The sequence below is a fragment of the Dermacentor albipictus genome, chromosome 4 (assembly GCF_038994185.2).
Source record: "Dermacentor albipictus isolate Rhodes 1998 colony chromosome 4, USDA_Dalb.pri_finalv2, whole genome shotgun sequence".
Taxonomy (NCBI): domain Eukaryota; kingdom Metazoa; phylum Arthropoda; class Arachnida; order Ixodida; family Ixodidae; genus Dermacentor; species Dermacentor albipictus.
The window spans coordinates 16,603,051-16,617,433 of record NC_091824.1 but is presented as its reverse complement, the minus strand read 5'-3'; the positions used below and the strand labels follow the sequence as shown (position 1 = coordinate 16,617,433).

At 48.2% G+C, this 14,383-nt stretch overlaps 1 protein-coding gene across 3 annotated transcripts in view; it reads right to left on the bottom strand.

The window, feature by feature from the left end:
• Positions 1-8,238: 8,238 nt before the first annotated feature.
• The window catches only part of Fas2 (fasciclin 2), a 192,804-nt gene continuing 186,659 nt past the window's right edge, over positions 8,239-14,383 (bottom strand). For all 3 annotated transcript variants that reach the window (XM_065450683.2, XM_065450697.2, XM_065450689.2), the window contains one exon: positions 8,239-12,346. In XM_065450683.2, the coding sequence (XP_065306755.1) occupies positions 12,247-12,346 (100 nt within the window). In that variant the 3' untranslated portion in view covers positions 8,239-12,246. The remainder of the gene's footprint in view (positions 12,347-14,383) is intronic.

Below are 14,383 nucleotides of genomic sequence, written 5' to 3'. Positions count from 1 at the left end.
ACCCACCAATTGGGATGTCTTTCTACCATTCGTCACTTTCGCATACAGCACGGCCGTCCAACGCACTAGGGGTACTCGCCCTTTTTGTAGGAATACACAACACGTTCAGCGAGCTGGCAGAAGCGCAACTAAACACACAAATAGCGAGACTTTGGCAGTCGGCTACAGGAAGAATGCTCCTAAAGAGACTAGGATACGATACGAAAGAGGCAATAGATCGAGAGGCAACATCCCAGACGTCAGACAAACCCTCAGAATAAGTCCAATTCCACGCAACATGGATGCGAACCTACACGCAGCCAGAAGGCAGGCAGGGGCAGATTACGTGGAAGGCCACCTGGCAACTCAGGAAAACACGGTGTACACGGATGCAGGGCTATAACCGTGGGGCAAGCTCACTAGAACACACAGAGTAGCTACGGCTGTAGTAGACTACATGGGAGAGACAATCAGCTGCGCAACCATAAGGAATTGCACGGTAGCGGAGGGGGAAGAGGTCGCGATAGCGCTTGCAGCGACCGAAGGCTACCGAAGTAACAGATCACTAATCATATTAACAGACTCCAAAGCTGCATGCAGGCATTACATGCAGGGGAGAGTCTGTAAAGAGGCCCTGCGAATCCTCCTCGGAGCGGGAACCCTCGGAAATAAAGTGAAACACTAATTTTCTGGATACCGGCCCATATCGGGATAGAAGGGAACGTGAGAGCAGACATTCTAGTTCGCGAGATCACATACCGGGCTGGACAGATAGAGCCTCTCGAGAACCCTACAACGGTGGAGCCGACGTGTGCGGAAATATTAAACTACTATAAAGGGCAGAGAATCAAATATCCTCCGCCACACACACTACTTGCACAACAGGAAGCAGCCGACTGGAGAAGGCTACAAACCAGAAATTTCTATAATCTACACATACTAAGTAAAATGTACCCTACACATTATAGAAACTCCTGCCCATGGTGCGGAGAAATACCAACTCTTTACCACATAACATGGGAATGTAAGCATAACTACACATTTCATAAACATAAAAACCCGAGTGCGGAGCAATGGGAGGGCCTGCTCAGCAGCAGCGAGCTCACCGCCCAAAGGGCAATGGTGCAGCACGCGTGCGAAGTGGCCAGGCTCAGTGGAGCCCTGGAATAGGGGCACACCCGTGCTGAAGAGCCAGGCAGCAAGCGCAAGACTGCTTACCGCTAAACCCTTTGATAGAATCAATAAAGTTTTTCTCTCTCTCTCTCCTTGTGTATGGTCGCCAACCGATCGCTACCTTCGACGTTTCTTTCTTTGGTGTCCCCGAGCCTTCTTCCACATCAGTGTGTGAGCAGTTCGTTTCGCGCATTGCCCGGTGTCGCCAATGTGCCCGCCTCGACACCGACGCCAGTCAACAAGACCGCAAAATTCGCTATGATGCATCTTACCGTGTCGTTTCCTTCCACCCTGCAGACGAAGTGTTACTGTGGACCCCAGTTCGCGCTCCTGGATTGTGCGAGAAATTTCAGCCCCGTTTTATCGGGCCCTACATTGTTCGGGAACAGACTTCGCCAGTTAACTATCGTGTCACTCCAGTTGTTCCGCCTTTGGACGGCCGCTGCCGTGCCACAGAGATTGTGCATGTTTCGCGTTTAAAGCCTTTCAAACGGCATTTCCCGCCAAATCCATCGTAACCAGCGGCCAGGTTGGCCGCTTCCACACGCGGGGAAAACTGTGTGAGCATTATTTCACCCCTTCATCTGTATATATTCATCATCATGACCAGCGTCATCGTTTTTTAGCGCGTGACCTGCGAAATAAACCGTTGAGGCTGAACAGCTGTCTTGCAATATGTGTGTGTGTGTGCGTGTGTGTGTTTATATATTGACAATGATGTGGGGCTCCCGTACCGCGGGACGGCGCGCGCAAAGGCCGGCGCCATGAAAGACGACGAAGCACTTAAGTTGCACGCACTTCTTCTGGCCCGCCATTAAAGAGAAGCATCTATTTTGCAAGACTCCGTCTTGAATCTACGTTACATTTTTCTGGTGGAGGTGCGGGGTACATGCTACCACTCCCAGATCGAACGCCGCCTACAAGACCAGTACGAAGCCCGGTCGAGCTGACTCCTTTTCCCGTACGGACAAGCTGTTGTTACGTTTCGCCTACGACGCGCGATATGGCCGGCGCGGATGCAACGGACGTCGGGGCTTCGTTCAAAGCGGCGGACATTTTGGCCCGTTCGGAGCGGCCGCGACGCATCCCCGCCGAGCGCGTCCCGGCATGTTCAGTGCCACGTGTCTTTGTGTGTGCGTGTTTGTGTGTGTGCCCACGCTTGTCAAAGCGCGGCAGCCGGGGAGAGGAGCTCCCCCAGTGTGAAGCGAGGAGGTCTGACCGGCGCCGGCCCGGCTGATGCGTCACCTCCTTGTCCCAACGTGTCTCTCAGCCCGTCCGTCGCCGCTGTCACGTGGTGTCGTCCCGTGACCTTCCTTCTTGCCCGCGACGCCAAGAGTATAAAGCTGGAACCGCATGGCGCGTTTTTCGCGAGCGAAAAACGCGCCATGCGCGGCGCGTTCGCGCCGCGTTTTCCGGGTTGCCAGACAACATAACTCTCAACGACATGTATTGTCTCTGTTACCGCATATATAATATGCCCTTAAACTTACAGAGCACTACAATAAAAATAATCTGAGTGTAATTAGACAGCGACATTTCTTTGCGAGGTGTATTTATCAAGCTTAATTTCAAGAAGCAATATTGTGTGCGAAACTGCGACTATGTACCTTCCGCATGCTGAGAAGCCGCTGCTTGTTTAAAACTTCACATATAAAAAGGAGGGTCGGCCGCTTACTACCGAGCAGAAGAGGCGACTGCTACTATTAAGGGGGATGCTGATACTGAAGCAAGAAAAAATGTGGGTCAGTAGGTACATGTGGGTGCCGGCTGCATGGTTGAGAAGAGAGCGAGCACCATACACTGGTATTATTAGCAAATTGTCTTGCCAGTATTAGCGATGAGACGCGACGCTTCTCCACTTTAGTTATTAGGGCCTCGTTGAAGGTTGCTTTGTTCATTTTAGGTGAACACGATGCGCGAACGAAATCACGGTAGCACATATTTTCCTTGACGCGCGCGCCAGTTCTGCCGAGAAAAAAAAAAAGTTCCGCCAAGGAGGTTCCGTCTAGATGCGCAGAGACTAGGGCCATCTGGTGGCAAAAAAAATAACCAAAATGTCATGTGACCAAATGCCACGTGACTTACCTGAACTCTGATTGGTGGACGCGCCCGCGCGACGCGTTTTTTCTACTCCGAGCAGCAGCACGCGGCGGCGCGATTTCGTGATGGATCCTGCTGGGCACGCGTCAAAACGACGCGCGCGTCCCACCATCCGCGCGTCAATCGCGCCTGAAATCGCGCCATGCGGTTCCGCCTTAAGAGCAGCTGCCCCGGACGCCAGGAGAGAGGCTCCCATTTCTTCTGTTGAGTAACCTGCTCTCCCGTCTCTCTACTTCGGTCGACCTGACCGCCCGCTCTTTGCGATGCTAGAATAAACAAGTTGTTCTGTTAGCAGTCGCCTCATGCTTTGCTGGGACCTTCGGATGCTTCCAGTGTGCCCCAGGCCGCCAGGCCAACGCTACCCTTGGGGCTTGCGACCCATTTGCAACAACGGGCGCCAACGGTCCGGTTGCAACAACGGGTGTCAGCACTGAGGTTCCAACAGCTGGTGGCAGCGCTGAGATTCCAACAGCCGGTGCCATCGGTGCGGATCAAATACTGTCGACTTCAATGACTAGCTGCTACCTGAGCCCGACCATCTACCCAATCGAGTCAGAAGGATGAGTACATCAGTTCCGTCTTCTTCCTCAACGGCACCGACCGAGGTTGTCCTTAACCAGCCGCGAAGCCCCACATCCTTCAATGGGGACACCTTCGAGAATGTTGAGGACTGGCTCGATCACTTTGAGTGTGTCGCAGAATTCAACGGCTGGACTCCAGAGCGCAAGCTACGCAACGCCTACTTTGCCTTCGAGGACTATGCGCGGACATGGTTTGAGGACCGCGAGGCGGCCTTATCGACATGGGAAGAATTTCGACTGCAGCTAATCAGCATATACGCCAGCCTCGATCGCAAGGAGCGAGCTGAATCTGCAATTCAGGCGAGAGTATACAGCGGCCGAACGAAAGCGTCGCAATGTTTGTCGAAGACATGCGCCGACTTTTCCGACGCCCGGATCCATCCATGGCAGAAGAAAAGGTCGGGAACTTGATGCGCGGTGTCAAGCAAGAGTTATTCGGTGGCCTTATACGCAACCCACCAAAGACCATTGCAGAGTTTCTCGCGGAAGCCATATCAATGGAAAAGGCACTGCAGCAACGAACAAGGCAGTACAACCGCGACGCGTCCACCCTATCGCGTGACCTTGTCGCTATACCCTTGAACAATACCGACGCCTTGCGGGAGCGCATTAGGCTTGTTCGAGGAGAGCTCCAAAAGCTTCAGGTGGCTCCGGTATCCGTACCGCGACTCGCTCTGGCTGAGGACGTCCGGGAAGAAATCGGGCAGGCAGTACAAATCCCGGAGTGAAGCGAGACACCACAGCACGAAGTAGGGCAGCCACAGCCTCGCATGTCGTATGCGGAAGCTGCGCGAAGTTCGCCGTCTCCGACTTTTCATGATGCGCGCGACGTCCCGGACTTTCATGGTGTGCGCGCTATTCAACAAGCAACTGGCGACTTCAGGACTCGCCGCAAGCCATTCATGTCTGAAACACGACTACCCTGCAAGAGCGACGTATGGCGCACTGCAGACCAGAGGCCCTTGTGTTTTCATTGCGGTGAAGCCGATCACCTCTACAGGTCGTGTCCTTACCACCGAGCTGGGCTCCGTGGATTTTCACTGAATGGTGAACGCCCCCTGGAGATTGAAGCCTACCTCGCGGACGCCAGGAGCTCGTTTGGCCCACGATTCCGTGACCCCCGGTCAGCGTCACATGCCCGAAACAGGCCTTCCAGCCCCGTCTTCACGCCGAGCGCAACAAGGCGTCACTCACCCAGCCCTGCCTCTTGGTAAAACTAAGTCCAGCGACCTGCGGAGGTGAGGTCGCTGACGTTGCGAACGCTAAGGTCCTCCACTACGACGACCGCAATATGACGTAATTGAGACGCAGAAAAAGCAGTGTAGTTCGGTGTCAGCATCTTGCGACGTACCAGTTACCATAGATGACCACGAAGTCACGGCGTTAATCGACACGGGTGCGGTTATGAGCCAGAATCTTGCGCGTATACTGAACAAAGTTTCGACGCAATGGACCGCTACTCAGATTCGTACTGCAGGAGGGCACCTCACAACTCCAATAGGCCGGTGCACGGCACGAGTCAACATTCGGGGCTTCACGTACATCAGCGACTTCGTCATTCTTCTGGAATGCTCAAAGGACATTATCTCAGCATGGATTTCCTTCAGGCAAACAGTGCCATCATCGACCTGCAAGAGTCCAGAGTCAGCTTCACTACTACGCGAATAAAGAAAGCCAACACACTTAGCTTCTTTGTAGATTACTGATGGTTGAACCGTGTCATCAAGCGCAATGTTTATCCATTGCCACGCATACACGACGCATTGGATCGTCTACAACATGCCAAGTTTTTTTTTTTTCGTTGAATTTTAAATCAGGGTATTGGCAAATTGAAGTTGATGAACAGGATTGTGAAAAAACAACGTTTGTGACACCCGACGGGCCATATAAGTTCAAAGTTCTCCCCTTCGGTCTCTGTTCAGCACCTGCCACCTTTCAGTGGATGAAGGATACCGAGCATGCTACTTGGACGACGTCGTCGTGCTCTTGAGCACGTTTGATTGCACGACTCGAGTGTCCTCGCGGCGATCCTTACTGCCACTCTCGCCACCAAGCCTGAAACATGCTACTTCGAATTCCAAGAGCTCAAATTTCTTGGTCATGCTGTTGGTCTTAAAGGCGTCCGACCAGACCCCGACAAGTTAGCTGCCGTCGCCAAGTTTTCGCCACCCACAGACAAGAACGCTGTCCAACGCTTCCTTGGTTGTGCGCATATTATAGGCACTTCGTCGAGGGATTCTCGAGAGTTGCCGAGCCTCTGACACGGCTTACACGTGACGATATGCCTTTCATTTGGGCGGACGAGCAGCAGCAGTCGTTCAATTAATTGCGCAAGCATTTGCGAACGGCTCCAATCCTTGCTCATTTCGACAAAGACGCCGACACTGAAATCCATACTGACACCAGCAATACGCGTCTCGGTGCAGTTCTTGTGCAGTGGCAAGCTGGTGCGGAACGCCCCATTGCTTATGCAAGCCGCAGTCTCACCAAGGCCGAGAAACACTACTCTACCACTGAAAGAGAACATATATATATATATATATATATATATATATATATATATATATATATATATATATATATATATATATATATATATATATATATATATATATATAGGTACTCAATTACTAAGTTCAAGTAATTTTACCTATGTTGTCCTTGGTGTCATTGTTTGTTGGCTTCTTATGATGCGATTAATAAAAATGGGCCCCTCGATTAGACCCTTTTCTTCTCGTTCATTACATAACGAGGATCTCGAATCCTACAACATTAATGCCTTCGGGTAGCACGTGTGGGTTTACTGACCAAATGCCTTCACCCAAAAAGTTCACGTTGCCTGCGACAGAAAGGGTGTTCCGCATTCGCCACGAAGGTTTGCAAATGGTGGCGCTGGCTAACACTTCCAAGGTTAATTCTAGTAGTAAAAACAAATACCCAAGGAAGTGTATGGGAAAATTTTGCCATGGTAGCTCAATTGGTTAGAGCATCGCACGCGTAATACGAAGACGTGGGGTGGCTCCCCACTTGTGGCAAGTTGTTTTTTCATCCACTTTCATTGGCATTAATTTATTTGTTTACCTCAATTAGCAAGTACAAGTAACTTTCTCTATGTTGCCTTTGGTGTGTTTGTTGGCTTATATCATTTATATATATATGCATACACAACACTCAAAATTTCGCTGACATTGTTCTCCATATATTTTGTTACGCATGCGTTCAATACACGATTGTTACAAATAAAATTACGGGGTTTTTTGTGCCAACATCACTATCTGATGTGGGGATGCGCGACTCTCGCGCGTCCCCCGATATGTTTTTCCCGCATAGCGCGTCTCCTGTAATCCGGCTTCGCCGCGTGGCCTGGCGCCCGCGGCGGTCGGAGGGTTGAGGCGCAGTACGAGATGGCGCGAGTGTTGCGCTGCTAACGCCGCCGACAGGCGGGGTTACTTGGGCGCCGAGAGAGGCAAGGCGCTTGCTCTTCGAGTTCGTCAAGCGGCGCGGGCGCCCATCCATGCTTCTGCGAGACCGTCTCGCGTGGCCGCCTTGGAACGCGCCACCGTTCGCGTGACCGTACGCGCGAACGACCAGGCGTTGGGATCCCGCATGGGGCGAACATAATCGCTCGCTATCCGGTCGCGGTGAGTCGGACTTCTAGATTTGTCGCGCGCCCATCGGCATGTTTTGTGGATAGCAACTCGGCTAGCAGGCACTGATCTATGAAAGGTGCAATAAATGCCGTTGCGATTGTTTGCACTACTGTGTTGTCGTTCCTTTGTCCCAAGAGTACGGGAGAACACCACATATCTGATTATGAGGCACGCTGCAGTGGGGCACTCCAGAAATTTAGACCATCTGGGGTTCTTTAACGTGCTATCGTTACAATAGAAGTACACATTGCAAAAGTAATGTCGCTTCGTCATGATGCTATATCTGGTCTTCATATATTTTCACCAAATTAGTATGGCCATGGCATTGTTTACTTTGACAATTATCCTTAACTGGACGTTAAATAATGGCATGGCTGAACAAAAAGTCCTTTTCCACTGCAATAGTTAACACCAGGTTGTTACATCTGTTACATCCCAAGAACAATGAGGAGACAAAGGGATTAGGTATGTGTATGTGTGGGTATGTGAATTAATGTATGTGTACAATAATTAGGTACATTAAGTATGTGTGCCATGAGACAAGAATGCCTATCTGTCTTCATGACACGTCTGCACTCTTAAGGCACTCTGAATATATTCAAACAGTTGTGATTTACTTCTCCACAAAGAACACTAGGAAAAATACAACTCGACAAACTAAAATCTAATCTTGAACAGCTTTTGCATGTTTTGTATAGATATTACACTTGTTCAGGTAGTCCTTGCAAAACAAATAATGAGAAATGCCAAGCATAATTTTTTTATGAATCAACTTTATTAATGCACACACGTCACAGACCGAGTTCCAGCTGCAGACCTTAGAAACTTTACAACCCTTAATGAAACAAGATGAAACGCCATCCAAGCACTACAGTGCAAACGCATATATGTATATATATATATATATGTATGTATAGACATTTATATATATATATACGCTCATAAAACGAGTGCTATTCATAACCAACCAGAATTTTGATCTTATGGGCTGTACACTCGCATACACACACCTCCACGGTGCATCACACAACCATTCACAACTTGTTACTACGGCCATTCGGTGCACGGTGCCAAGAAGATACAGCAACACGGCCTACAGAGCTTGTAGCTTGCATTCATAAAAGAAAAAGTAACCAGAAACTATCGTGGAGCTAGCTGTACCACTTCACAAAAAGCAAAGACTGTTCTTCAAAGAAAAGTTTGATTATGAAAACGGCGCTACTAAAAGCACCAAAGTTAAAATGCACTTCACTGTACATGTTAAAATTCTTCCACGCCCTTAAGCAAATTCAGATCGAATCATTAATAAACTTGTAAAGCTTGAACACTTTTCACACTGTCTCAAACAGAGGATCTGATCACTTGCTGCTAGCACACCTGGTAGCCATCCACAATAGTGGTCTTGCAGTGACTTCAAAGGAAACGGTCACAATTAACAAACTTTTGACTCCCGCAGAGGCCACCTCAGTCAGGCAGCCACAAACAAGTGCGTGAACAAGGGAGCAAAGTCCCACCCACCCTTCTTTTTAAAACTCCCAAGAAAAGAGTGCCAGGACGGTAAGAGTTGAACCGCCATTCTCGTTGACTTCTGCACGCACTTAGAAGCGCGAGTGAACCTGCCTTGCTCCACGGCACGGAAGACGAGCACAGACAGGCACACATGTTCACGGCAGTGGCCAATGATGCCTGCCATAAATACTCCTTGCGGTAGCCAACAATGACTAAAGATGTACTTTGACAGCTCATCTCCACTGCAGAGCAGATAAACAAAGGTTGAAGAGAGCAAAAAGTGAAATCTTGTGCTACGTACGAACTGGGCATGTGCTCAGGAGAAACCCCAGGGACAGTTTTTACTTTTCATTATGGCCATATTCTAAACTAGTGTAGTTATTTGCAAATAAAACCCAGTTTCATTGCTTCGTTGCTTTCAACATGCGCATTGTCCTGTGTACATCAGGCCCAGGTCAGCTGTGCCAGTACATTCAGTGACGTCTCTACCCTCTAGGCACATATGTAGGCAGCATTTGTAAAATATAGATGGACAGATAAATAGTATGAGTACGATAACATTTGGTCGATGCAGAGAACAGCTCATTTAAAAGTCCGCTTCTGAGAGCACACATCTTATTTTTCATATACAAATACCTGTGTTTGACCTCTGTGTTCATGCTGTTTGATGTAGAAAAATACAGTAGCTGAAGAGGGTACTAAGAATATTAAAAAGCTGAGCTTTACGATTTAGTTTTCTAAAACTGGACTAGCGAATACAGAAGTCAACGAGATGGCTGCAATCTAGTGCAAATCTGTTACACTGCACAAGCCCCTTAAAGAACCAACAGTGATAACAATCCTTTTTAGCAAGTGTGTTAACGTAACCTGCACAAAATAAACTACTGCCAGTGCGTATAGCTGTTAACAATGCTGCCATTCAAATACCCACTGAACAACAGCCAGCTAAAGAGAGTTTTGGTCGCTAGGTCAGGCTTGAGCGATTTCATGTGCGACGAACTCTCACCCAGCGCCCATCCCCTTTCAAAGCACCTTCGACACACCACAATATGTGGCATAGTGTTCTCCCATTCACATTTTATCACGTCTGTGGTCAGCAGTAATGCTGCAGGATGAGGCGAGCTATGACTGAGCTGAGAAATGGTTTCGGACAAACAGGCTATGAAGCAATCGTGAAACAGAAGGGCCTTACAGGGCATTTCACACAGATATTTCTGAGGAGCAAATTGGTACACCTTTATGATGTAACTAGTAGCACTGCAAGGACAAAGGAAAGTGACAACACAGCAGTTATTACCCATCGTCCTTGTCTTTAACAAAGCAGTGTCATTACATGCTGCAGTAACACAACACATTCCTATGTTGCACACACAGCACTTAAGTAACAGCGTTAAGCACAGCTGCTACACAATGGGCAAGACTGCAACATAGCAGGGCCGTGCGGCACACGAGACCTGCGGTACCTGCCTTCATCTCTGTCCTTACTGCACCGTTAATTACATCATAAAGTGCACTGTCTTCCCTCAATGTGTTTTCTTTTATGTGTCCCCACCCAAATGGCTATACAACAGGCTGCGACACCGAGCACAATGGCTGGCGAGAATCTGTATGAAGACAGCAGCAATGGCACTGGCCGTAGACCTTTGGCTTCGGGCTTCAGCGAAGCCTTTAGGTTAAATGCCTTATCACTGTGCGATGCATCGTCAAACTGCACTTTGAAAGCTCACACTCTTGGCTACCAGCCATTACAGACCAGCCCAGAACTGGTTGTGGGGAGCTTCAGAAGGTCACGTAGAAATGCTGGCCTCTGTCTCTCCACTAGCTTAAGCTCCAATGGCATGCACCTTGAGATGACAGCATGACATCTAACGTGGACAGGGCAGAGTGGCAGGACAAGGCAGGTCAGAAAGAACAGAACTGACGAGAAATGCTTTTTACAAAGATTCGCACGAGCATGCTTACACAAGTAGACACACACGCACACATGTTGATTACAAAAGAGCTTGGGTAAGAGACAAATGTCATCCCTGTTTCGAAAAATAAAAAGGAGAAAAACGAAGGAACTGGGAACCCGGGAAAGCGTGAGAATGGCCTGGAGATTCACGAAACTAGAAAAGAGATCAGTTTCTTTCACTCCCCAGAGTGAAACCACATTCAAAAAATATTTACTATATATATATATATATATATATATTCATTATATGCATGTGTAAATAAAACCAGCTCTTCTGAGCTAAAGGACAAAAAAAAGGAGGGGGGGGGCAATCTGAGAGAAGGCTATCTCCAACAGCATTCTCAGAAGGCCAAGTTGAACATGATAAAACATAGAACAATAAAACTAGAATGCTCCAAATAAGTAGTTTACATGGAATGGTTCGATGTGATTACTCTGTGATACACCACTAGGATAGCTGTCACAACAGACGATGGCAGCACAGCAATAAAGTCAATGTCTTCAATATGCGAAAGTACAGCAGTGTCCTGGAACAACAACAATGCGGAAGAAAAAGAAAGCAGTAGCACAGTCCAACATTAATGTGTGTAGTCTGCCTTCGAGAACATGCGCGGATTCGCAGTGAGAAGTGCTGCAAAAACGAAAAAGAAAAAAAAAAAACAGTGGAACCTGCACTTGGCCACGTTTATACAAGAGCCACATTTATACAAGAGCGGTGTCTCTCCACACTTGTGCTCAGAGTGCTGGCAAAGTGTCAAGTGTGCCCCCACATCCGTGAATAAACCAAACGCACTCCAAAGCACATAGATGGCGCACACCTCCGATCCCTGAAGACAAAGGCAACTTAGTGATCCTGGTAATAAATGAACAAGCAATTACAACAACACTAGTCCAGTGAAGCTACTGAGTTGTTCAAACAATTCAATCATGGCAATGTAAGACAAGAACTGATGTCTGCACAGAAGTGAAACAAGACTGGCTCACTAAAAATGCTTCACTACACAAACATATTAGCTGTGCACAACAAAAGCAGCACATTGTGCAACTTGTAAAATAAAATAATAAAAGAAAAACTGATGGCAGAAATGAAATGGAGTTTTACACTTCCTTCACAACTAAAATGGTGAGCGAGTGGTCAAACACCGAACAGCCAAAAAAGGCAACTTCGGAGAAGTCCTGTCTGTTCTTCACTTCAGCTCCTAGCTGCAGTAGTGATCACGCTGACCTGCGTGGGCACTCCAGACACCGCCAGGGGACAGCGCACGTCCCACTCCATGACAGGGGAGTCGGCCTCCCGGCGTCAGACCATGCTGTCTTTGGCAATGCTGGACTTGGAACCCTTCAGTGCATGGTTCTTGTCAGCAGGCTCAAATTTCAGGTCATGCTTGCCATCCTTAAGCCTGGGATATAGGAAGAACAGAAAGCCACTGCTTCCCATGGGTCTCTCGCGCACAACAGGGGTTGTGTATGCCATATAACAACTTGGCCAAGAACAAAAACGGCGTCTATAAGGAGAGACCAGCGCTAAACATGGACGAGCAATACTCATTCAGTGCTCAGTGACATTATTTTGTTTTCCTTTTGTGCCGTGTCTTCAAATTGGCTGTCAAACTCGCTGAGCCTCAAACCAACTAGCTCAGTTGAGCACTGTTCTAGTACTCATTTCTCGCAGACTTCTCATTTGCTGGAAAGGAACAGCACATTTCTCAGCGCCTGCAATGCTGCGTGCAACTCTACCTAAAAAAAGGCATGCGTGACTAAAGGTGCTGCAAATGCCTGCCCCTGAGTTGTTCCCTAACCTTTGCTCAGTGGCGTAGCTAGGTCGTCTGGCACCCGGGGCCCTTAGCTCTTCTGTCACCCCCCCCCCATGTGTAGTCGAGGAAGGCGAGCATATCGACAATTTTCGGGTGTCTTCAGACGTATATGACACCCCCCCCCCCCTTTCTAGCCCCGTGCACCCGGGGCCCACGGCCCCCGGGCCCCCCCTGTTGCTACGCCACTACCTTTGCTGTCTCTTAAAAATCTGCTGCAGTTAAATACAAGAGGTATACCAGTGGACTCTTGCTCATACAGGGTCAGAAATAGGTAGAAAAATTTTCACCTGATTTGCCTCCTTGCAGGATAAGCTTGTGATAACACTCCATGTGATTGCGATATATTAAAGCAGAGATTCTTCTATTCAACCCTTTGAGGGTCAATGATATAAAGATACGGCGCCACAAACGAAGTCCAAAATGGTCGATGCCGTATATTTACGGCGCCATCTGTACGCCATCTGCATCTGTATTTACGGTGCCATCTGTAACGTGCACCAAATTCCTAACTTTTTCTTTTCTTTCATGTGCTGCCACAAATTGGGAATACTGGAAATTTTTTTTGAGCGCCTCCCTCTCTCAGTTTTTGTTGCATGGTTTGTTTTAGCGCTACTTCGCTCCCGCACATCTCTATAGTACCGCTCACACATTGGCGCGGGCAGGTGGCGGTTTGGGTTCTGTTCCGCTGGTGGTTTCGGCTTCTTGTGCTTGCAAAACTGATGGCTATCTCATTACTAATTGCTCAAAGGGCAACCGCTTCTTTCTCGCTCGTTTAGTGCTCACGGGGGTGCGCATAGGAAGGATGCCGCAGTGCATGCATTTCCGTTGCTTTTTTCTTTTTTTTGAGCACTCTCGAAAACTAATTGCCTCTGGTTGGCGATAAGTTGAAGATTAATGGAAGTTTGTCACACGTTTTGCTTTTTTGACGGGCACACAACCACCCAGTTTTCTTGAGTGCGTGCACCTACGCAGTTCAATTACGCTATGGATGTACATATTAGTGTACATATTAGACGCAGCTTCAGCTGCGTCTTATCCTTTCTTACAGATAGCGGTAATTGCCTGTTTAGTCTATGAGTTGCTAAGATGCCTTCGCTTGGTCACCTCGATGCACTCTTCGTTTTTGAGTGGAGGCAGAACACATCGAGGCTTTGCTCATTGACCGTAGACAGCCAGATACAGAGAGCCAGCTTAGCTTGGAAAAGAATGCTGCCCATTAAAAGAACATTGTGGGCATGCAATGGCGACAGAATCGCGTACGAAGCAGCAAGCAGTATTACTAGCTTTGAATAACAGACATGCAGGACCTGTTCCTTGATACATAGGGATGGTACAATCAAGGAAAGCAGACGATACGTGTGCTGTTTATCCATATTCTATGTCGTGTATCACTCCTGGTGAGTGGCAATGGCATTTTTTTTTTTCAGTTTCGGTGTTAAAAAAGGATTGGCTCTTGCGAGTGTATAGTAAAGCATCCACTGGTATTTCAAGTGAGGCACGTTGCACAGCGGCTACTGTGTCCAAATTATCTGACATTGGGCTTATTACGTGGTCAAAATTTCATTGCAGTTGGCCTTAACTGTGGTTTAAGTTCTTTAAACCACAAAGAAAATGTGCTGTTTT